Below are 25,596 nucleotides of genomic sequence, written 5' to 3'. Positions count from 1 at the left end.
TTGCAGAAAAAAAAATAACATAACCCGCTAACGCGGGTTATGTATTTTTTCTGCAATGTCGCCACCTTCACATCCCCGAATGAATCAAAGCAAGCATTTTATTGTTTAAATAAACATTAAATTGCTTTCTTAGACGATTCATGCGGGCTATGAAGGCAACCATAGCAGATTTTTTTTTTTTGAAATAACCCGCTGACGTTACATGTTATGTATTTTTTCTGCAATGTCCTACCTTTATAGCCGCATGAATCGCCAAAGAAAGAATTATTCAAATATTCACATCCAATGAGTATTTTTTCCTCTATATCTTAAGCAAACATAGATGGTAGAAACTGACAGACTGACGAAATGATGTCATACTCAAATTCCTATACATAGAAGAATTATGTCAATTTCTTCTATCTAACATATATTTTTATTATACTTTCATGTTAAATACTGAAATCTGATTGGTTTATACGCAGTTGGTAATCCGTTCTAATACCCTCAGCGTTAGCAACACACTTGGCAACGGGTAACACAACGAATTTCTACATGCGTACAAATCATGCGCGTACGGTTCGCTATAGAATTCACGTCATTTCTATTTAAAGCAGTAAATTTTCTTTAAAACTAAGACATTCAGTATAATTGAATAAATAGTGCCTGTTTGGGAGGGTAACTGTTAAAATTGACACCCCTCGGAAACCATTGTCAATGGTTTTGCGCGGGGTGTCAATTTCAACAGTTACCCTCCCAAACAGGCACTATTTATATAGTATATAGTCTTGTCCCATGATGCCCTGTTCTTCGACACAGCCCGCTAGCCAAACATACTCAATTAGTATGCACCCATCGTTGCAGTTATGGGGCTACATTAAAAAAATAATGATTCAGTGCTTAAATATGTGAAGGTCGTTATGGTTCCTTCAAACTCCTTGGGAGTCTGAGGTCAACCCGTGCTCTCAATGTACATTTGTAGCTTTAGTTTCGGTCGATCAAGAAATAATTTACGCGATTCGTCAGCACCAAAAATGCACAGAATAAATCAATAGACGACGCTAAAATTATCAATTATAGCTACTGGAATTCAAGTTGACATTAGACTCGCTAAACATGCATTTGAAGCAGTATTCAAAAGTCAAATGAAATGCGTATAATCATACGCCGATCGCGACATGCATGTAGCGTATTTTCTTTTTTGTAAGTTTATAGCTGTATGAACTACAATTTGATTTTCTTGTGTAATAGAGGAATAATACATTTTACATCGTGGACGTAGATATATATATATATCTAATACTATAATGATCAGTCTTTTTTCACAAGCTCCTGTTTATTTGATTGTACCGCTGCATCTTGCATAATAAGTTAATGTTAAATGCGACGAAAGTTCTCTTCAACTTGATCAATAAGGTAACGTACATCTCCGTACATTAGCCAACTCATAAAAATAAAGGATTTGTTTATATATATGTCAAACATGGTATATACAGTTCGTGTGGAATCGTTAATCTTGGAGGAAGAGAGACTCAAACTATCAAATAAGTCAATTTGTAAGTATCGCGAAAAAAGGCAGTCAGTTCTCAAAATGTCTCGAAGGCTCCGGAGACGGTGTCATCTTTTCGCTCTAGTGCAGTGGTTCTTTGATACATACACACGTATCGCTAACAAAATATTGTGCAGTATAAACGAGGAGAGAACGGATGAGTTGATCCTGTGCTCAGGGGTAGATATTGAAATACTAAAACGTTTTACTCTGAGCTATTTGTTTAGTTTTTTTTAAAAGTAAATTTGAAATGATTTAGCTCACCTGTTGTGATTTGTGTTAAAACCAAAAAGCGTATTTTGCTCGCTAGCTAAAATAACATGATGCTTTTATAAAATTGTCATGCTGTTTGTTTTATTTGTTAAAATAAAGTTTATCAGGAAGAACAATAGGAACGAAGCTTAATCAACAGAGAGTTTCCAACGATGCTCTTACGTACAGGTGATACTGAGATCTGTATCTATGGAACGCCAAATTCACGAAAATGAGCTACACATGCATAGTTTCAGAGTCAGTTAATTCGGTTTATTGGTTGTAACCTGTAAAAGTTACGGACAGTATACTTTAATTAATTAACGACGTTGATCTATATTTAACATATCTTTAAACCATAACGCGACCATCTATGTTTCGTAACGTAAACTATAATATTAATAAGCACTGAAAACCATCATTTGCAATATAGTTTCTCTAATAAATACAGTATAGTTTCATGATATGTGATTAACAACCTTAACTATAGTTAACGAATGGTTATTATAGTTTACAGGTGTGAAACTATGTACATCAGCATAATCTACTGCTAACGTTAATTTTTAGATAGAAAACTTATTATTTGTAAACTATTGTTTACAACCATCAAATATTTTTTTCAGATAAAACTACAGTTAACAAGTCGTTAACTTATCGTTTAAACTTCGTAAATTATAGTTTACAGTCCATAAGACTGGTTCATTGACTATGAAACTGTGTTAGCTCATTCATGTGAATTTGGCCATAGCGCAAAATTCACAAAAAATGAGCTTAACATAACTTTACAGTCGAAAAATTTGGTTTATCAACTGGAAACTATAGTTCACATTTGTAAACCATAGTTAACACAATAATCTATGTCTCTGAAGTGTAAACTATAATTAAAACTGAAAACAAACATTTGCGTTTGCAAAACATTGATTATCTGATAAATGTAGTTTTGGAATTTGTGAAACTTTGATTAAGATTTTTGAAAAACTGTAGTTAACAAATCGTTAACTATAGGATACGGTTTATAAACAATTATAGTTCATAGTCAATAAACCTAGATAATCAACAGTGAAACTATGTTTAAATAATTTTTGTGAACTTGGCGTGCCAAACACATCTAGATTGTTAAGCATTACAGATAATATTTAGATCCGTTGCGCGGTTGGCTATCACTTCTTTGGAACATTTAAGGTGACATAGATTTATTTGTTGTTTTCTTTACAGAATTTAAATTATTGGGAATCAAAATGTGTACATAACAATTGTCCTTTACAAAATATTAGGTTATTGGGAATCAAAATTTGAAATGTCATGTACAAATTTTGATTCCCATTAAACTAAACTTTTGTAAAAGACAGTTGTCACATGTCAGTGGTTTATTATCACATGTGATATTGAGATCTGTGTCATGATTCAACCACAGAGAGAGGAGATCGACAACCAATGGTTGACCATTATGCAGCTGATATTGATATGTTTGACTTGATTAAGCTTGCACATTTTAGCGCTTGAGCATTACAGATGATATTGAGATCTGTGACTTGATTGGTTGTCACCTGTCTGTGGTTGACTATTACAGGTGATATTAATATCAGTGACGTGATTGGCTGTCATCTCACAGAGGAACCAGCTGGACTCTTGTCTGGTTTATTTTGGTCCTCTCCTAACCTTGTCGTCAGGTATATCTCTAAAGGTAAAAACTACAAGTGGACAGCAGAAACAGTACAGGTCACTGGGTCAAAAGAGGAATGCGAGGCACTACAGGACAAGATCAATGAAAAATTAGGTCAAGGTGAGAGGAAGAATAATTTGCAGCATATTCATAACCATACAAAAGGAAAAAATAAACTTTTCTCTATTATTTTCAAAATATTTTTTTAGAGAAAAACAGACCTAAGAGACTGGCTGTCTTCATAAATCCTGTTGGAGGAAGGAGAAATGCCCTGAAGACGTACAGCGACGCCGTCCACCCCTTGTTCATAGTCGCAAACATTAACTGCGATGTCAATGGTACGTACGAGTTTTTAAATAATCACTTGACATTAATTTTTGACATTACTCGATAGAATCTTTCCTGACTTGAACAATGGAAAGGTGTAACTGTTGTCACTCTGCTTATATTGCACAGAAATCAACATTGATTTTTAAAAATTTCCAGTACTGTTAATTCGATTGACATTCTATAAGTGTGTATAATTATTTTTTATTTTATGAACAGTTTCCGAACGACCTAAACACCTGATTGACCTGGTGAATAGTTATGATACATCAAATGTTGATGGGTTTGTATAATCCAACTTCTGCTTCTCTTTTTCTTTAACGAATTTCAGTTAAACGTGAATAATGAATAATTGCGAAAATATGTGTTGTCTTTAAGGCTAGTAATATTAGGAGGTGATGGGAGTTTACTTGAAGTCCTCAACTGTCTCGTGATCCGAGCTCAGAAAGAGGTTGGCCTAGATTACGATCAACCTACCTGTAAACTAAAACCATTGGAAGTACCAATCGGCATCATACCAACAGGTGGTATAGAAAAAAAATGATCAAAATTTTAAGGATTGTTCATAATTCTATGTTATATTATCCATTTTTATGGTTTTTAAAATGTAAATTGCAGGCACAGGAAATGGAACAGCAAAATGTCTCTATGGTAACATGGATGTGGTCACGGCTGCCCTTCACGTCATCACGGGTTAGTTTATCACTGTTATAAATGTATATTCACATCAAACAGGGATACTATCCTTAAAAAGCACTCTAAAATGCAGTCTATCTTGTTGTTCATTATTTATTTATTGCAGGTAAAACAAACCACAACAATATTCAGGCTGTATACAGTGGAGGAGAGCTAGTATCCTTTAGTACTATTTTTATTGCTTGTGGATTTTTCACAGACATGATGTATGAAATGGAGAGGCAAACGTGGCTTGAAAGGACAAGGTTTTTGGGTATTTTTGATATATTTATTCATAAACAAAATTTTAATTGCTTCGGACAAGAATGGCGCCGTTGGTCGTAGAATATTTCTTATTCTGTAAATTATAGCGGTATAATGACAAATGCCTTTTATTTTCTGTGTTTACATACATTTTTGTTCTTCTTTAATATTGTTTCCTTAAAAATATACCAACAGTAAATATATATGTTTTTGTTTCATATTTTCAGTTATACCCCTGTATAATATATTTCTTAAAAAGCCAAGGTTATTTAATGTGAAGTTATCTATCTTAAAAGGGTAAGTCTGAATCCATCCTATCCTGTACATGTACACTATTCTATTTGAAAAAACATTTTTAATTCAATAAGCAAAATAAATGATTATATTTGAAATAAAAATAATCAACATGATGTAAAGGAAAAAAGAAAATGTATTTGCACAAGAATTTAAAGTATTTATAGTAAATTCTTTTTATAAAAAATTATGTATATTTACAGAAAGCAATCAGATGATAAAGATTCGATGTCGGAAGGCAAGGAAATAGGTGTAATTTCATTTTTATTTTAGATTGGCTGCTCTGTGACAGTGTTATGTCATTTAAATTATCCTTTAAACGTTTAAGTGTAGAAAATATAAGTTGTTGTCTTGGTATATATCAGTTTGTTAGTCACCTTGTTTAAACTCTGAACTTCATCATCAGTCATGTGTTTGCTTTGTACACAAAAAGAATTTATTTATACTGTGTCAACCAGCAGACGAGAATTTAAATTAAGGTTAAGGTCATTGAAATATGTTGTTTTTTTTCACTGGACCTTGTCTTATCTTGAGGCATTCAGCCACACTGCACAAAAAAACCTCCCTGTAACTGATATTTGAGTTCAAAAGCTTTTTCAAAAATAAATATTTAAAACGTTTGATTAATTGTTGCGATGCAACTTATTTACATTTTAATTAAATGAGCTTATAGATGATTAAAGTTAAGTTGAATTAATTTTTTATTTTATGCATTATAATTTACTTACGCTTAATAACAAAGGGTTAGATTGATATGGTTTTTCCCCTTCGTTTTGCAGCTGAACTGAGCAGTTTAATGTCGCTAAGTAGTGATTTCTTCAACAATGCAAGCAATTCAAAGGTCGATCTTGTGGACATGTCTCAGAAAACTAGGAAATCAGGGGTGTTTACTCTCCTAGGCTTAAAAGAAACTGGCAGGCTGCAATTTATATCTTGTTTTCTTCAGCTTTTGACCTTGAATCGATCCATAGTATGTATGCATCGAGTACATATTTTAGTGAAAATTAAACATTTACATAAGAAAACTATCTAGTTGTTGTTATAAGAACTTTTTTTATAATATAAAATAATGTAAATTTGAGTTAGATATAGTATGATTTTTTTTTTAGATTTGAATGTTAGAATTAAAGTAAATAAATATATATATGTCATTGTTAATATTTCCAACTACTTCGAACAGTTCCAGAAGGACTGCGTATCACCATATAGTGTTAAGGGATACAGGGTCAAGATACTTAGCCAGCAATCCGACAAAGATGCACGTGTTGCCAGCATTAATAATCTACTGGACGTCGATGGGGAAAGAGTTGATTTGGTCGGTGGAGAGTATGAAGTTCGGTATGTAATGTCTTAGGTCACATATATATATATATATATATATATATACATGTATATTAGCTTGTTCAGTCGCAGAAATATTAACAGGTTAACCAGTTTCATCCCATTGCTATTTTTGTTTCTTGGTTTCTTTTTTTTTTTAACATTTTATTTATACAGTTGTTCACGGTTTAATCAGCGTCTACAAACTTTGCTGCAGAAAAAGTTTTCTCTTTTTTCTGCAATGTTTGTAGATACTGAAGATCCCTTTTGAGTTACTTTCAATTTCTGAACAGTTTATATATTGAATTCCTGAACAGTAGGCTGCAATAATTGACGAACTTTTTATTTTAAAAAAATTGTCTTTTCAGATCATTACGTACAGTATTATGCTTATGAATGCTGTAGAGCTAATTTTAAAAAAGAGTCAAATGGATGTGATTGTGAAACTGATACAGCTATATCTAGACTTTTTTTCTTTTCAGGAATCATTTAAGACTAGTGAAGTTTTACACATCATACTGAGAGCCTGAAACAGTCAGCCGCAGCTGGTGTTGTAAATACATGTACATGTTAAAATATATGGACATTCAGGAACTTATCTTTCATGATCTCTTGTGATTCTAGAGATATGTTTTTCCGTAGCCATACGTCTTTTTTAATGTGAAGTATTCTTATATCCCGGTCATGCTACTGAATTTCCAAAAGACTGGACATTATGACGATTTTATAATTTCACAGAATGTCTTTTACAACCTCTAACCGGCATGTGGCCATTTGTTTCGGTCAATGTCCCGTGATCAGAGTTTTAATTAAAATTTAAACCACACAATTATATGAATATTTTGATGTATCATGTATATCAAAAATAATTGTTTATGAAATTTTCAATGTGAAAAATTGAATGTTTATATTACGTGTCAGCCTGTGGATCATGTTATTTACCAGCGTTATACATTAAGGAAAATAAAACCATCTCCGTATATTAGCAAATTCATAGAGCGGGTTTGTTTACATTTTCGTCTTGCAGCCCTTTCGCATTATGCATCATGGTAGTTAAAATTGATTTTAAATCAATCAGCGTAGAGGAGGAACGACTCAAAATTTCTGCGAATGATAAGATCTGTAAGTATCACGCAGGCGCTGACTATCAATGTAGCACATCATCGATCACGCAAGTAGGCTGTCATATTTTTTTTTAATGTTTTTAGGTCATGACGATGTACTTAGCTCACCTGTTGTCTGGTGTTAGTGTAGGAAGGAATTGAAATTATCATTATTTAAACGATGAAGATGAAATTCGATTATTAATGTTAAATGAAAATTAATAAGTGTGCGTAAGAATATTTTGAACTTTTCAAAAAGAAATACGCAAAATTGTTTTTTTGTTTTTTTTAGCTTAATTTAAATTGCCATCTAGTCTATTTGTGAAAGTTTAGTTTCATTATGTAGGCGGGAATTTACTAAGTAATTAATTTCTGATGAATATTGTAACATTGAATAGAAAGAGGGAGCAAAAGTAAATGAACCAAAAACAATTGCATCGTAAATCATAGCGGGACTATGAACAAATGTAGATTATTTAGAAAAAAAATTTATCCCAAAAAATTGACCTGTAGTTCACAAATAAGCCCTTTTTTAAAACAGGATGTGATGATGATTAATCTGATTGACTCTGTTATTCGTGAAAGCACGCATGAGTGATTTTATTTTAATAATAAAAAACACAGAACGAAAAAATATTGAAAATAAACTAATTTCATTTTCATCTTTTCAACTGACTAGATTTTCTTACCTTTCTAAGCTTTATCATTCTAAACTATTCATAAGACGACTATGTACTGATTTCTTAAAGGGATTGCCGATCCGTTATGTATAATCCTGCTTATAAACCTTTCTATTGGATTCACAATTTGTTCAAGACGCGTGATAGACATTTTTCAAGGAAATGCGTGGGACAGCTTATATGTCGTGAAGAAATGACACAAATTTGTTCTGCTTATACAGAAACGGGTTTTTTTTCTCTGGCACCTTTCTATAAAAAATAACATTGTATTATATCATATGGATTCTGCGCCATTATATCATGTTGATTTTCCACAACTTCATCATATTGGTTTTCATGATATTTATTATATTGCATAGATCATCGGGATCTTATGTTTCCCCAACATGCCCATTCTTGGCGGGTGCCCTAACCAAGGTGTTAAACTGGAAGGCCTCCTCCTCTACACTGGGGAGTAGCCTATGTCCAAATCAGCGTAGAAGAGGAGGCAGGAAGACAGCTTCCAGTTGACTACTCTTTATTCAGTTTATAACATTTTTATAATATGACATTTGAACAACAAGAATTAATATGGTACAATGAAATTAAACAAACATAAATATTTATAACAAAAGTTTGTGAAATCAAAATATTAGTTGAGCTGTCTGAATAAGTTATCTTTAACTATTTATCTTACCTGTTTGAAAAGAGGAAAGCCAGCTTCCAGTTGAGGACTGGTGAGCTGTGTTTCATGCACTCCCAATTTATACGCACAGACCCTGCGCTACAACACCCCCAACCTAATAAGTAAATGCAATCAAGTCCATATTAAAGATCTGACGCACCGTTTTCCGAGATAGAACCATTTTCAAAAGACCTTGGAGTTTCAGCAGGACGTAGCTACTATTTCTTACGTCAAAACAAGTTAAAAATGACGCGTTTTCAAGCGAAATATGCACCGATTGCGTAGTCTTAGCTCAAAAGCCAGACAAATCTTGTTGATTTCAAAGAGCCATGGCTAAGTAGCCAGCAATGAAATAGCGGGCCAACGTCACATTGCTGTTTGACACAACTACCCAAAGTCCAGGCTTTTATTTAAATGGCTCTAGAAGTTTATTCGGAACAGACAGGCTCATCACTGGACTAAATTACACATTTTTTTAAAAAACAAAAACGATCACAAGCTTTCTGTATAACGTTCGTACTTTATCAAATTTCTGTAGAATTTCCGTTTTGATAGTATATTCAATAAAAACATCAACATCGGAAGAAAATGAAATATTAAGAGTGTGAAATTGATATTGAAGAAATACATTGTATGTTAAATAATATATAAAAATATTTTTAAGGACTTTTAAGGAGTTGTTTACTTGGTTTATAAAGTAATGCTATTTAACTAATTCAAGTGTGTTGGTCAGATCAGCTATATTTTTTTTAAATGAACCAGTTGCCCTTCTTTCCTTCAACAACAATAAAATATATGCCATCAAAAATATGTTGGTTGGTCACTTCTAAAGAAGCTGAAGTTTGATTACGACACTGAGCGTTTCGCCATTAATATTCGTATTAAGCAAATTAAAATTTATCCTAGTTTTTGCCGAATTTATATGTATTTTTGGGAGTTGATTTAAATCAACTCTCCTATGCACTCACTCGGGCAAAACGAAAGTGAAACAGTGTTTGGACCTAAGCACAAATCAATATTGTTGACAACACTTAGTTCTTGAAAATAATCGATAAATTCGATGCTATGTATTCTGAAGTATTGTTTTTCAGGAAAACTTATTTATTAATACCATGAAAGTAATAAGATTTTAAATTTTACAAACAGTTTAGATATTTTTTAAAGTCGTATGTATTCCTACGCTAGAGTTCAATGTAGTCTCGTTCAACCAGAGGCTTGACTGTCTCCGTTAATATCCGACAAAACAGAGTCTCTCTTGCTTGTCGGAGATAAACGGAAACAGCCGAGCGTTTGGTTGAACAAGACAAGAGTTCAATCTTGCCTGGATCCATACAATTTCTCAGAAATATTTCGATTACTGATACTACTAGCCATGCAAAATCACATATCGTTGATTTTGAATAAATGATAATCGATAAAATCAACTCCCGTCAGTACTTCAGTACTTTGATTTCATGGCTTAGATAGTTGTTTTTAAAGTTTTGTATGAAAACATAAAAAGCATAAACAACAAATTTTTCCTGATGACATTAATATCTGTGACATGTTCGACTTTACCTTACCGTGACATTGAAATTGATTACATTATTAGCTGTCATTTCTCCATGACATTGAGATTTATTACATTATTGGCTGTCATTTCTCCATGACATTGAGATTTATTACATTATTGGCTGTCATCTATCCATGATATTGAGATTTATTACATTATTGGCTGTCACCTCTCCGTGACATTGAGATTTATTACATTATTGGCTGTCAGTTCTCCATGACATTAGGATTTATTACATTATTGGCTGTCAATTCTCCATGATATTGAGATTTATTACATTATTGGTTGTCAGTTCTCCATAACATTGAGATTTATTACATTATTGGCTGTCACCTCTCCATGACATTGAGATTTATTACATTATTGGCTGTCAATTCTCCATGACATTGAGATTTGTTACATTATTGGCTGTCACCTCTCCATGACATTGAGATTTGTTACATTATTGGCTGTCACCTCTCCATGACATTGAGATTTATTACATTATTGGCTGTCACCTCTCCATGACATTGAGATCTGTTACATTTTTGGTTATCACTTCTCCATGACATAAAGATCTGTTACATTATTGGCTGTCAGTTCTCCATGTCATTGAGATTTATTACATTATTGGCTGTCAATTCTCCATGACATTGAGATTTGTTACATTATTGGCTGTCACCTCTCCATGACATTGAGATCTGTTACATTATTGGCTGTCACCTCTCCATGACATTGAGATCTGTTACATTTTTGGTTATCACTTCTCCATGACATTGAGATTTATTACATAATTGGCTGTCATCTATCCATGATATTGAGATTTGTTACATTATTGGCTGTCATCTCTCCATGGCATTGAGATTTGTTACATTATTGGCTGTCACCTCTCTGTGACATTGAGATTTGTTACATTATTGCCTGTCACTTTTCCGTGACATTGAAATCTGTTACATTATTGGCTGTCACCTCTCCGTGACATTGAGATTTGTTACATTATTGGCTGTCATTTCTCCATGACATTGAAATCTGTTAACTTTATTGGCTGTCATCTCTCCATGACATCGAGATTTGTTACATTATTGGCTGTCACCTCTCCGTGGTTTATCGTTATGGATGACTTTGAGACATTGACGATTGGTGTCATTTCTCTGTTGTTGATGACAGGTGATATTGATATCTATGATGTGATTGGTTGTCATTTCTCTGTTGTTGATTACGTGTGATTTTGATATCTGTGATGTGATTGATTTTCATTTCTATGTTGTTGGTTACAGATGATATTGATATCTGTTATGTGATTGGTTGTCATTTTTCTGTTGTTGGTTACAGGTGATTTTGATATCTGTGATGTGATTGGTTGTCATTTCTCCGTTGTTGATTACGTGTGATATTGATATCTGTGATGTGATTGATTTTCATTTCTCCGTTGTTGATTACGTGTGATATTGATATCTGTGATGTTATTAGGTGTCTGTTCTCTGTTGTTGATTACATGTGATATTGATATCTGTGATGTGATTGTTTGTCATTTCTTTGTTGTTGATTATAAATGATATTGATATCTGTGATGTGATTGTTTGTCATATCTTTGTTGTTGATTACAAATGATATTGATATATGTGACGTGGTTTATTGTCATTTATCTGGTGTTATATACAGGTGATATTGATATCTGTGATTGTCTTTTCATTTCTCTGTTGTTGATTACAATTGATATTGATATCTGTGATGTGATTGATTTTCATTTCTCTGTTGCTTCTTACAGGTGATATTGATATCTGTGATGTGATTGGGTGTGACCTCTTAGAGGAACCAGCTGGATTCTTGTCTGCTCTTTTTGGGTCCTATCCTTACCTTGTCGTCAGGTACATCTCTAAAGGTAAAAACTACAAGTGGACAGCAGAAACTCTGCAGGTCGCAGGGTCGAAAGAGGAATGTGAGGCACTACAGAACAAAATCAATGGAATACTAGGTCAAGGTGAGAGAAACAACACAATTTTTTTTGTACAGTGTAACAATTTATAAAAAGAGTTTGTAAAATATTATTTGAAATGAAGATTTCATGTCACTTACTAGTATCATATCAGATAAATTATTTATGGATATATTATATATAGCTAATCTCAGACCTAGGAGACTCGGAATCTTTATTAACCCTGTTGGAGGAGGCGGAAATTCTCTGAATGTGTACAAAAACGTTGTCCATCCATTGTTTAAGGCAGCAAACATCAAATGTGATGTCAATGGTATGCGATACGACTTTTATATTTTGTGTTTTATCTTAATATTTTCCATGTTAAATATCATTTTATTCTTTTTAATTGCATAGTAATTTATCGATAATTACACCTTAACAGATACTTGTCGTACAGTATATTGTATACCAAAATTTTACAACAATTTAATCTTATTAACAGTTTCTGAACGACCAAAGCACATGATTGACCTGATAAACTGTTTTGACACGGCTAGTGTTGATGGGTTAGTATACTAGTGTAGATGGTACCCCAATGCACCAGTCTGATTTGAGCTCCTATATCTAAGTAATGATGAATTCTATTTTTTTAAGGTTAGTAATAGTAGGAGGTGACGGAAGTTTACTTGAAGTCCTCAACTGTCTCCTGACCCGAGCTCAAAAAGAGGCTGATTTGGATTACGATCAACCTACTTGTAAACTTAAACCATTGGAGGTACCAATCGGCATCATACCAACAGGTTGGATGAAATTAAATTATCAATTTTCCCATACAGTTTTTTATATAATCGAATCTTTTTTGTCTGTAATGTATGTGTATTACAGGTACAGGAAATGGTACAGCCAGAGGTCTCTATGGTAACATGGACGTGGTTACGGCGGTCCTCCATATTATCAGGGGTCAGTTAGCATTAAAGAAAACCTTGGTATATCATTTATAGAATGCGAATGTTTGAAATTTTATTTAGGTTGAGATGATAAGGTTATTTTGTCTTGCAGGTCGCACAAATTATAATAATATTCAGGCAGTATACAGCGGTGGAAAAATGGTGTCTTTCAGCGGTGTTGTTATTGCTTGTGGGTTGTTCACAGACATTATGTATGAAACGGATCGACAGAGGTGGCTGAAAAGAGCAAGATATTCAGGTATTGGGGTTATGATATATAACTCATACAAGGAAAGATTCGTTTAAAGCTGTTGAATTTTATTAGAGTTTCATTTTATGTGAAATTAAAAATATAGAATAAGAAAATCCTTCTCACTCTATGAAATACATAAGATTATGTTCAAGATTTAGTGATTTTCAAAAGGTTAGTCAAACGGATTATTTGAAGACTAAAGTGTAAATCTTACTGACTTAAATATTCAATGTTGCTTAGGCACTTTAATAGTTGATTTAGAAAACATTGTTCTTTTACTTTTCAGTTATACCTCTGTATATGCTACTTTTTAAAAGACCGAGACTATTCAAAGTGAAATTATCTATCTTTTCAGGGTAAGTATTATTAAGAAGCTTGTTTTTTAAAAAAAATGTTGGGAAACTAGCATTAATAAATAAAGTAGTCACAGAAATAAAGTTGATATGAAATATTGGTGTTTGAATTAATTTACTCTTAAATTCTTGTCTTTGTTTTTATTTGTTTTTCTAGGTCAAATATGTCTAAACATATACACGAGCTTTCAAAACAATTTTCAATAACCTAATTACATTTAGAAGTCAATCAACAAAAAAGTTTGAAACAAAGAAACTAAAAATAATTTTTATGCCTTGATTTTTTCTAGCAAATCAACTTCAAATGACGACTCAATGGAAGCACAGGACTTAGGTGCAGTTCTAGTTGTTACATCGGTCAATTAGATTTTAATCAGTTTTGTCTCACTTTGATTTTTTAAATTAATGTTGATGAAATGCTGTTGAAATTAAGGAATTTTAAAAGGTATCTTCATCTTACTCTGTAATTCAATCTCTAGCTAATTGTGTATACTTATTACTTTAAAAATCTGTTCTTTCCCTCCGTTTATTTTATAAAAACGAAACATTTTATATTCCAGCCAAAATTATAAATTATTATCGATAGCTTTTGATCGTAAATTTTGGATCACCGGTATGACCCTCCTACAAAGGTTCATTTTATTATTCCATATTTTGCATTGACCTAAGTGGTTTCTGAATTAAAACAACTGATATAAATGAGTTAAGTAGATATTACTCCATCATATTTCGATGTATATTGAGACCTCTTGTTCCCTTTGCAACGCAAATGTAGCGTTAAAGAATATTTTTTTTTGTCTTAAAGACACCTTTCTGTCTTATAGACATATTTTAACGGTTGTTTTTATCACAGGTGAAGTGAGCAGTGTGATGTCTCTATATGGTGATTTCTTTAACAATGCAACAGATTCGAAAATGGATTTTGTTAAGTTGTCTCGAGAAAGTAGGAAAACAGATGTCTTCACACTCCTTGCCTTTAAAGAAACAGGGAGACTGGAATTCATGTCTTCTTTTCTTCTGTTTTTGTCTTTTACTAGATCCCTGGTAGGCACTTTATAAACTTCTTTTTTTTGTTCTATATTTGAAATGTAAATGTTTTCTAATTTTTTATTTAAAAAATATGAAAAATATAAAATATGTTATATACATATATATATTATATGTATCTATCTGTAACGTGTTATTTCATTCAGCATACACGATTAACAATAAACAGCCTCTGTTTATTTCAATTTGAATAGTTCCAGAAGGACTTTATTGCTCCATACACAGTTACGGGATACAGAGTAAAGATACTTAGTGGTGACAAGAACTTGCCTCAGGACGCACACGTAGCAAGGATGAATAATTTACTTGATGTAGACGGGGAAATGATTGACTTGGTTGATGGGGAATATGAAGTTTGGTATGTATTTCAAGCATGTTGTTAACAGTTCATATACATGTATATTGGGTACATCTAGGTAGATCTAGAATTTTGCATTTTACAATTCGATCGTGTCATATACAAAAAAAGTCAAGGTGACTAATCTTTCACTTTAAAATTTTAAAAAATCATTTTTAGGACCAGAATACGCTGCAAAAGGACTTTACTTTAAACAAAATCAAATTCGTATCGATAGTTTTGTTTTGCTTTTTTTGAAGATACATGTAGTTTTGAAAGCACGGAACATACCAGTACCTACTCTTCTGGTAAACAAAAGAGTTACAATCAATTAAACTGCAAACACTCTACCACTTTGGTTGAAATGTGAAATAACAATTGACAAAATTTTAAAAGAGTTATTGGCCCTTAACTTTCATGATATTTTTTATAGCATTAACTGTTGTAACACTTATTAAAGTACCAGATTTGGAATAAAGGTTAATTTAATCGAATTTTTGAATATTTTCATGATGTCACATAGAAAAACCGTATTTTATCTTTCCAGGAATCATATCAGGATGGTCAAATTTTACACTTCTCATTGAGTACAATTTGTATCCAGATCTCCTGGTGTGAAACGGATATGCTTAGAAAGCTACTGTATTAAGTAAATGGAATGACACTGTTGAATTCATAATCATATACCATAAATTTTTATGCATACGTATGCGCGTGAGTGCGTGTCAATCCTTATACATGTATCTCATTTTTATATAATAATTTCTTATTTCATATGCAATTATACTTGTTGAATATGTTATTGGCATTTCCAGAAGTCTGATAATTTTTTTGATTGTCACTGTTTCAGGTTTTTTTTAAGCGATAAATTGGAATAATTTCATCTATTATATATTCATGAACGAGTAAACAGAATAACAAAGATGTCTCATTTTATCGAATTCTTTTTCAATATCATGTATATTTTCGGAATACGTGTACAAGTACATGTATAATAAATTAAGTGATTTGGTATGGTTATAGGTATTAATGTTTAAAAGTTGACAATGAATTAAACACCTATTATATATTTACTTATATAATGACCCTCTAAAGGGGGGTTATCGACTTTACTTGATAAAGATTAACACGCAGTGTAATCACTTGATATGATTTACAAATCAATCGAACCCGTTTTAAAAAAAAAATCCTTGTCGTGGTTTTCCTTCAAAAGCACGTGTTAAAGTGTAAAACCCACAGGTTGTATTGCTATTTAAAAAAGACGTCAGCTTTCTAATTACAAATATAGACATTCTATTACTGTGTTTTATATATAATGTAACGTATAAACGTGTAAAGATATCGGAAGGGGTTTTACATCGACTATTCCTATTTAAATGACATGCTCTGTGGATTCGCGGTTTTGACTCATCACCGTTATTAAGCGGGTAGCCGTTAACCACTGAGGTTTAACCTTCCAGTCCACCACAAGTTCTTGACTTGCATTTACAGACATCGTCTGACTAGATGAAGAAAGAAGTATGGATTTATTGCCAAACAAAGACCAACATGAAAGTTGCGGACGCTTCCTGCGACGTGCGGGAGACTGTCTTCATGAGAAGTATCAGACATACGGGAATAAGCTGAGCCTCCAATTAATATTTTTCGGCAAAAATACAGTGTGTCCTAAATCAACCGAAGCAAAATCTATACAACCTCATAATGCGCAGTTTTCAGATTTAATTCGAAAAGAAAGGGATCCCGTCAAACGACTCGGGCGGAGTCTTCGGCTCGCAGCAGACATAATGAATGACAGTGGTTCGGAAGAAGAGCGTTTTCGCAACCAATTCTCTTTTACTGCAAATATTGGCCAAATACTGCTTTTGTACAGCAATTTAGTAGCATTTCTGTAAAAAGAGTTCATATTCTCAGACAGGTGGGTATCAAAGTTAAATAATGTAAGATATTAATAAAATGTGGTATCCCTTGCCAGAGCAGTTTCTATGTTTTGCAATAATTTATTGACTTTTTTCAGGATTGTGGAATGAACATTTGGCGGACTTGATGATTGCATCAAATTCCAGAAAATTTCCATGCACATTTTATTGGTCGTATCTGGCTTTCTGTACAGCAAACAAGAACATACACCAAACGTACCTGGTTTTCACCCCGCTTAAAGTAAACGGAAATAAAAGATGGCAGTGACAAAGATTATTTTTACAGGCAGTTTGTTGGTGAATCCTTGAAATAATCACCACTAGCTGCGCAGTATATGCTCCATTTACCTTAACTCTTTCGAGGTCTACCGATGACGAAATATGAGACGTTGACTTATCTAATTAGTCAATCGTATTGTAATAAGATAATAAGCAACAGTAGCACTGAGCCACAATGTGATTAAATATACGATGTCTAAATGATCAACTTGTGGTTTCTAAGCTTATTAGAGGTTATTCTGGTAAAATACATTTAAAGGTCTATTGATGTATACATGCAGTGTCTTTAAACTACCAAGTCTTTCAAGGACAGACTGAACATACGTGTTGAACTTTTAATTTCTGATCATAAACTTTGTTTACTGTATATATAGTTAAAACATTTTCTATTTAAATGAGTGCAATATTTACCAAAAAGGGAAGCCATATGGTTGTACACAGAAGCAAATAATTTAATTATTTATTGTTTATTTGCTAAAGGTATCTCTAGCATAGTCTCTTTATTTTGTGGTTATTTTTGCCAAAAATAAAACTTCTGATTTAATTTTTCATTGAATTTTATTTTGGTAATGTTTAATGTTTTTTAAAGGTTTGCTTTATTTTTTTATTGTCTTTTTATTGGAAAACCCCGATGTCATCATGATTTTGCTAATTCATATTCGTTATTTTTGGGTTACACGTGCACCAGGAAAAGGAAAAAAACCCCGGACGAATGCACTGTGTGATTTTGATCACGAGTGTGCATTTTGGCATATATACTGTTATACCATGAATCTATGACTTTCATACTGCAAAGTATCTGTCATCATGAATACTTCTAGATCTGTATATATAACATTGGTGTATTGAGTCAAAGTCTAATGTAATGTACAACTGAAAATGACTGTTTTAAATCATAACTTCTTATGTTACGCATTTGGTTTTTGCCCAGATTTGTGTAAAACGATACAAACGATGACAGCGGCAAAGAATATTTTTGACTAATATTCGTCACTAACTTTCAACGGGTAGTCCTAGATATTGCCTCCACAGAATGCGTAGTATATTCGTATCGTGTTTGTTATCTTTACATAAAATCTTTAAAGATCTACGGAAGACGAAATATAAGACGTTGACTTATCTAATTAGTCTATCGTATTGTAATAATGATAATTAACAACAATAGCGTTGCTCCACAATGGGATATATTTGTCAACGGTGTTTCAATTATCAACTTGTGGTTTCTTTATCTGCATGTATGAGATATAGGTCTTATAGGTTTAAAGGTCTATTGATGTAGACATGCAGTGACTTAAAAGCAGATTATATATGTAAACACTGATTACCACCTCGTTCAAGGACACACTGGACACACTTAATGCACTGTCTTTTTTATCAAGATGATAAACTTCATTTACAGTATATTTAAAAGAGGTTTTTTAATTGAAGTGCCATATTTACCAAAAGGAACAGAGAGTGGATATTTTTTGTAACTTTCTTTATTTTGTCATAAGTTAGCCAAAAATGGAAGTTCTAAATAAATTTTCCCGAAGAAACTTTGATTTTGTAACAGATTTTTCTTACATTTTGTTTTAGTTTTGTTTATTGGCAATCCCAGATGTCATCATGACTCTGCAAATTTATACATATCGTTCTATGTACCGGTAATACTATGTTCTATGTACGCGTTGTTTGAAGTTTGGCCTTTTTACATTGAATCGACGCTTATGACCCTGTTACTGTAAGGGATTTTCATATTTACAGTGTCATTATGACTACATCTTGAATATATTATATTGCTTTACTGGGTCTTAACACCAATTTCTTTGCTACATTTACAACATACAGAATAATGGACAACTGAAAAAACCCACAATTGGGTTAAACTTTTCATAACTAAACATACAGGTAGTTGATTTTTCCACTATTTTAAGTTTACAGTAATAAAATTCACTTATCCCTTAGCGTTCAGATATTGTCATGTTTATATATACAGATGTATATGTATGATATATGATTTATATTGGCTTGTATTCTGGCATAAGATCGACCTAGGGTTTTGACGACCAACGTTCAAGTGGCGGTAAATGGTGCCACACGCTATCTGATATTTGTATGCTATAGATAGATATGCAAACTATGATATCACTACATAGATCTCATTGTGACGTTCTGGAATATTAAAATGAATAACATGTATATAAATAAGAACAGTGCATATATGTTTCAACATAAAGGCAACAAACAGTTTATATTTTCTAAGAAAAAGACTTTTCATGTATTTTGTCGTCCTATTTGAAGTGCTTTTTAAATAAAAAAAAATACGTTCGAAATCTGAAATACCATTACTACAGTATGCTGTAATTGTTGACTTTTATATTTACATCTACCAAGTATTATTCCCGCTATTTCTTACGGAAACTTAAAATTAATTCATAACTCTATACAAACAGCCAGACGGAAATCTACACGCCCTGTTTATCGATTGGTTATAATCTACAGCGACAAGAAACTGACAGGACTGAAATTGACACGCCCTGTTTATCGATTGGTCGAAACCTACAGCGACCTAAGAAAAATCACGGGCTGAACGAAATACTCAAGATGATGTTAGAGTCAAAGTCTCACAGGAGACGATTTTGTTGTTTCTTTTATCTAACGTACTTATGTACGTTAACATTAATTTAGTGAATTTTACTTACTTTTCATTATCAATTTATTTATTAGTTAAAGGAAAGATGTTAATATAAACAATAAAATACTTTCTTTGATGATTCATGCGAGTTATGAAGGTAGCGATCATTGCAGAAAAAATTACATAACCCTCTAACGCGGGTTATGTATTTTTCTGCAATGTCGCTACCTTCATATCCCGAATGAATCACCAAAGAAAGCATTTTATTGTTTAAATGGACCTGTATTGACCGTCAGTTTGATTTCGAAAGTCTTGTATTTTTCGCAGTAATGGTATTGAACACGTACGTCGGATACAAAAGAGTCTTGATTGAAAAAAAATTACACTGAATACAAAGACAGCGTGAAATCAATATGTCTATATACTTTAAAAACAACATTATGTTAAATGCTATTAGAACATCACTCATTTGTAACGGTGCTTTAAAAGTCCTCTAAGTAGCTCATGACTTTTGACCGATCGGTGTTACCTTTGGTGTTACCTTTCTGTACGATGATAAGTAATGGATATCAGATTGTCTGATTAAACACAAGTAAATGATGGTTCACCTAAAACGCGCAATAAAATTGCGTAAGCAGAACTTCCGCTATAAATAACGCTACTGTGACCTACGATAAAAACTGGATTCACTTTGTTCCGCATATTTATAAAAATAATCTGTCTTGGCTGTATTATTTGGTTGTAATTTTGGAACCTTAGTAGGTTGAGTCCCTTACTATTTAGATCATGCCCTATCAAATGTGGGATTTACAAAACTGCAGGAAAACTGTTCTGTTCTAAATTAATAAAAATATCAGTCGTTGTCGGGAGATTTTTGCTTTGTCATTTTTATCCAGAACCACTGCTCCTATAACCAAATTTGACACAAAAAATCATTCGGTTAAGGGCTTTCATATTTGTTCAAATTGGGACCATTGAAATAGGCGACAATAAGGAAAGGCAATATAAAATTGGTTGTTCAAAAGTCTTCAGATCTAATGGCCTGATGAAATATCAAACAAAGTGTTAAATAAACCTTGATAATTTGTAGATTAAATTTTGTTCTTATCATGACCGATGTCATTCAAGTCTATAGTATAATGTTACTATTTTTAATAATCACATATAGTTTCAAAGGATACAGTATCCATATCGCAACTTACACAACAGACAAAATAAAACATAGCACACTGTTAATAAAATATACCCTGTCTCCGACCCAAAACCTTATTATATCCTGTTATATTTCATTTCTTACAGATAAATCATTTCAAACAATTAGAGGCATGCATAAGTTTCACTGGGGTAATCGTATACACTGAATGTTTAATAAATCGATTTGACAATATTTAACTAAACAGATCAAAGGGTTTGGGTGTGGTCAAACTTAAAAGGAAATATGGGGGGGGGGGGGGGGGAATTGCACATTATTAGCAACAGTATAATGTTAAGGACTACCTGTTGTTACTCATCCGAATTGTAAATTTTTAATCTTTATTTTTAATGTCTAAGTTATGGTTTATAACAACAGTTATGAAATATTATGTACATTTCAAGAACAGCCTTCTTGAACGGCCTTGCACCATTGTGTGAGTGACCGAACGTTGCTATGAGGCTTTTGGTACAGATTTTCGCAGGTAGCACTAAGCACTCAGCTACGGTGATTGACCTTATTAAGAATTAAGTCACAACCAAATAGAGTTCAAAATAATTGTCGAATATTATGATTATAACAATTAAGTCTTAATATATTTTCTCTATCTTCAATATAAAGTTCTACAATATATGTTTGTGCATTGGAAATTGAAGGAAACCGACTATTTTTGTGTTAAAATATATATGAAAAACACTTTATTTTTAAACCATTTAATCAGTTGTCTGGTGATTTATAGGGACCGTCTCAAAACAAATGTACATTTATTTCAGGAATATATATATATATATATAGGAAATTGCAATTTTTTCGCAATTCGAAGCAGATTTAATTCAACCGTCTGGTCATCTATTGAGATTAAAATGCATCAAATTTGGCTATCATTGTGGAATATTGCAAAAATAGATTTGTACAAAAAGTTCTTCTAGGGATGAATAAAAAATAATCCCGAAGATGGCAAATTTCACATATCGAACGTGAATCTTGTTCAAACATTAAATTTTCAAAAAATACTAAATATTTTTAGATAGCATGCATAAATATTAAAAACCAAAATTGGCCATCTTAAAAGGTTAATGTGGAGTCTTATTTAATTAATTATCTAAAGATATAATCTTCCTGAGAATTACGTCTGAAGTCAATCGGGTTGCAAATATTTTGTTTCCCCATTTACCTATGTGGGGATGAAATGACAAAGAATACGAGTTGAATAACTGATTTTGAAATGTAGACGATCATCTATATATTTTCTGTTTCTTCAAGAGCTCAAACCCAATGTCTTGAGATCGTCCTATTTTACAAAAATTGAAAGATGAATATATTAAGTAAATAACTTAAACAATTTATTTTGGTATACTAAGTTTATTTTAGCATCGGATATAATGGGACATAGGCACTAAATGTAAATATTGAGGTAAAGCTGTGGTGATCGAAAAGTTAAATATTTTGATAAACAAGATTTAACACCTACAGATCTACACTAGATTTCATATAAAAAAATATAAACCGAGATACACCTTTTGAAGGTTCAGAAAAGACTTGTACGAAAATGAAATTCATAGTTGTCATAGTGATAGTGATCAAAACGATTTTAATGGTATGATGGTTGAAGTGTCTATTTAATTAGACCATGAATTTCCCTTTTTCTAATTATAGTTTTGATTCATTGCCAGGATATCACATGCACAGTTAGATAAGACGCTTGTGGTTATTAAACTTCCAACTACAATTGTGGGTATATCATTACAACACAGAACTGTCCGCCTGATTACATCAGTACACAGCTTAGTTTATTCGTAACCAAACGTTAGAGAAAAACAAGGCAATTACTTCCAAACCGTGAATTTATATGAAGATTAAAGCATGGAACCTTCGTTTGAGAAAAATCAAACCGTTAAAGGAGTTGGACAGTTCCTGCAACTTGTGGGAGACAGCTACTATAAGAGATATAAGAAATACTGGAGTAAGATAAACACGTGTTCGAACATTACCAGCATCTTGCCTCTTACTGAGACCTTTCAGTGCCTGGGCAAGATGGCTCGAAACATCTTTGTGACAAGACCTCGAGATGATTGTCAGCCAGAGATCGTGCAGTTGAAGACCTTGGAAGTGGTTCTGAGTGAGGGCGGGGATGAACTTGCAAGGAACATGGGTGAGCTTTTACAGAGGGCAGGGGACGCAATGAATGAAGAGTATCTGAGTCTATCCACGTCTACGAGCGAGACAAACCTCAACCGTCTCTGTTTCGTTTTGCAATGTGTCAAAGTTCTAGTGCATTTGTCGGAGTTCATTTGACAAATATGAGGTAGGTTTTATGTTCAATCAAAGTTTATTTCTAACTGTTATTTTAAAACATATGCTGCATTACTGTCAGTATTGGTAGTTATTATCTTTTTAATATATTTCAGAAGACGTATGAATGGTCTCACAGAAGCAAATCCAAAAAGCCCCAAATAAAGCAACTTACGCAATCCGATCGATGGCACCAGTTGAGTCACGTGTCAGCTGCATTATGTTTTTAAAAGAATAAAAGAACATTATGACTCAGCCATGTGAAAGTGCGCGCGAAAAGTGAGGTTATCTGCAAAAAGGAAGTACGAAAACTTCCTTCGACAACAACAACAACAACAATTACACAACAACCACTATAACGAGTAAAAAAATGTTAATCAAGGAGAAGAAGACATTGCAAACATTTTATCTGACATTTTGAACGATCTTCCTTACAAAAGAGAGCGTTGAGTTACATGCGCGGAAGAACAAAATGAAAAAAGTCACGTGTTTTACGTGTGCAAATGTATGATAGTTATATTTGAGAACAATTAATATTAACAGTTAACTGATGAGTTTAAAATCCAGGTGCACTGAACCTTTTGTATAATGCAAATAAATATATGCACATTAGACCGTTGTTTGAGTGTTTTGATTCTCCCTGTAATATTGTATATCATGGTTACATTTGTTGTTTCTAGAATGACTACCTGTTAATTTACTTGCATGCTCTTACATGCACTCTAGTACAGAAAAAAAAAAAGAAAACGGACAAAAGCTTTTGGTAACCAATCTGATGTTTCTTTCACAGATGGATAAAATGTGCAGCACGAGAAGAGCGTGCCACAAAAGAGGCCAAAGAGTGCATTGGCACAAATCCAACAATATATGTTAAGTAAATTTTAAGTTTTCCTTATTTTGATAGTGTTTTGCAGTTGGTTTTATTTGTTAACACTCTACATATTCATTGCAAATTAGTACAATCAAATATAAGTGCCAAACGCAAAGGCACATCTCGTGCTTGCTTTAATGTTGAAATGTGACAGTATATTTACACTCAATGTTTTCGATAAACGCCAACTTTATGAAAGTAAAGAAAATTAAGACAAATGAATATTGATTTCTACTTTTATTTTTCCCTGGTAAAGTCTCTGTTTGATTAAAATTTAATGAATTACATCGTATGTGAAAAAAAATTAATACCTGCCCTAATTGGTCAACAAATTACTTTTACTTCTCTGACCTGAATCGCCACTGGGTCTTTGCTTTCTCCTTTCATATTTTCAACCGAAATCATATTTTGCTGCTTAAAATCTATCAACTTTTGAAAAAAAACCTTATATCTTAAGTTAATTAGTTATATGGATAAAAATTCACTTTTATCATTTAAGAGAGCTGAATGGCCATTACCTTTTTAAAGACGGTATTTATCCCCTAATGAAGAAGAGCTCTGTATAAAGATATAAGAAAAAATTCGAATTCTAAAGCTATAATATTTGGAATTTATCTTTACCTAATTATCTTAATTTATACTTTCGTGACGACCCAGTCTCTTAAAATGATGAAGATGAAAACTTGTCAGAAAAGTACCGTACAGTAAAAATAAAAACTCTCCAAACTTGAACATGTTTTATGTTTATGCATTGTTTTTAGGGTTAATTCATTTTCTTTTCTGTTTTTATTTCAGTTTTTAATATACTTTACCTGCTGCATCTCAAAAGATAAAGAAATCAGACGCCTTTTTTTACATTTACTTTCGAAAACTTAAAAACGTGTTGAAGTATACAATTAATCCATAAACCTGACAAACTGACAATAAATGCCATGGTGCTTTCTCAGTTCAAAGGTCTTTTATAATTATAAGAAATGCAATTGATGATGAACATTCTATTTTCGTGTCATATAATGACGTTTTAAAATGGCGACCCTAGTAATCGTAATGACGTAATGTAAACAAATAAACAATATAAAATGGTATCATAATACAGCAAGCTATTTCCATATTTCCTGCTATATTTAATTCTATTGCGTTCTTATAAGTTGATGTTTAAAATAGATAAATGAAGACAAATTTAGACCTTCTGATTTATCTACCTATCAACTGCCTGTATGATAAAGCTTCTAATTTTAACAAGTGACTTAAATAGATCCCCTGGGTCGTTTTCAAC

The 25,596-nt window shown here is 32.5% G+C and overlaps 1 protein-coding gene across 3 annotated transcripts; it reads left to right on the top strand.

The window, feature by feature from the left end:
• Window positions 1–1,402: 1,402 nt before the first annotated feature.
• LOC128188566 (ceramide kinase-like) lies at window positions 1,403–24,061 on the top strand. Of its 3 annotated transcripts, XM_052859698.1 has the most exons (21): window positions 1,403–1,535; window positions 3,351–3,563; window positions 3,653–3,781; window positions 3,990–4,053; window positions 4,149–4,294; window positions 4,389–4,463; window positions 4,573–4,711; window positions 5,207–5,253; window positions 5,783–5,886; window positions 8,466–8,523; window positions 12,112–12,282; window positions 12,722–12,785; window positions 12,874–13,019; window positions 13,105–13,179; window positions 13,279–13,425; window positions 13,706–13,775; window positions 14,063–14,106; window positions 14,626–14,816; window positions 15,014–15,177; window positions 22,831–23,462; window positions 23,566–24,061. In XM_052859698.1, the coding sequence occupies exons 1-20, from the start codon at window positions 1,454–1,456 to the stop codon at window positions 22,955–22,957; spliced, it is 2,256 nt and encodes a 751-aa protein (XP_052715658.1). In that variant the 5' UTR covers window positions 1,403–1,453; the 3' UTR covers window positions 22,958–23,462; window positions 23,566–24,061. The 3 variants fall into 3 exon arrangements, with proteins under 3 accessions (XP_052715658.1, XP_052715656.1, XP_052715657.1); XM_052859696.1 differs by lacking the exons at window positions 1,403–1,535; window positions 3,351–3,563; window positions 3,653–3,781; ... (7 more) ...; window positions 22,831–23,462; window positions 23,566–24,061 and adding exons at window positions 6,850–7,445; window positions 12,422–12,550; window positions 15,704–17,071; window positions 17,171–21,389 and having other exon boundaries at window positions 12,070–12,282; XM_052859697.1 differs by lacking the exons at window positions 1,403–1,535; window positions 3,351–3,563; window positions 3,653–3,781; ... (7 more) ...; window positions 22,831–23,462; window positions 23,566–24,061 and adding exons at window positions 6,850–7,445; window positions 12,422–12,550; window positions 15,704–17,162 and having other exon boundaries at window positions 12,070–12,282.
• Window positions 24,062–25,596: the final 1,535 nt, after the last annotated feature.

Source organism: Crassostrea angulata, chromosome 6 (genome assembly GCF_025612915.1).
Source record: "Crassostrea angulata isolate pt1a10 chromosome 6, ASM2561291v2, whole genome shotgun sequence".
Taxonomy (NCBI): domain Eukaryota; kingdom Metazoa; phylum Mollusca; class Bivalvia; order Ostreida; family Ostreidae; genus Magallana; species Magallana angulata.
Note: the sequence above shows the minus strand (reverse complement) of the source record. Positions and strands in the feature narration are given on the sequence as shown.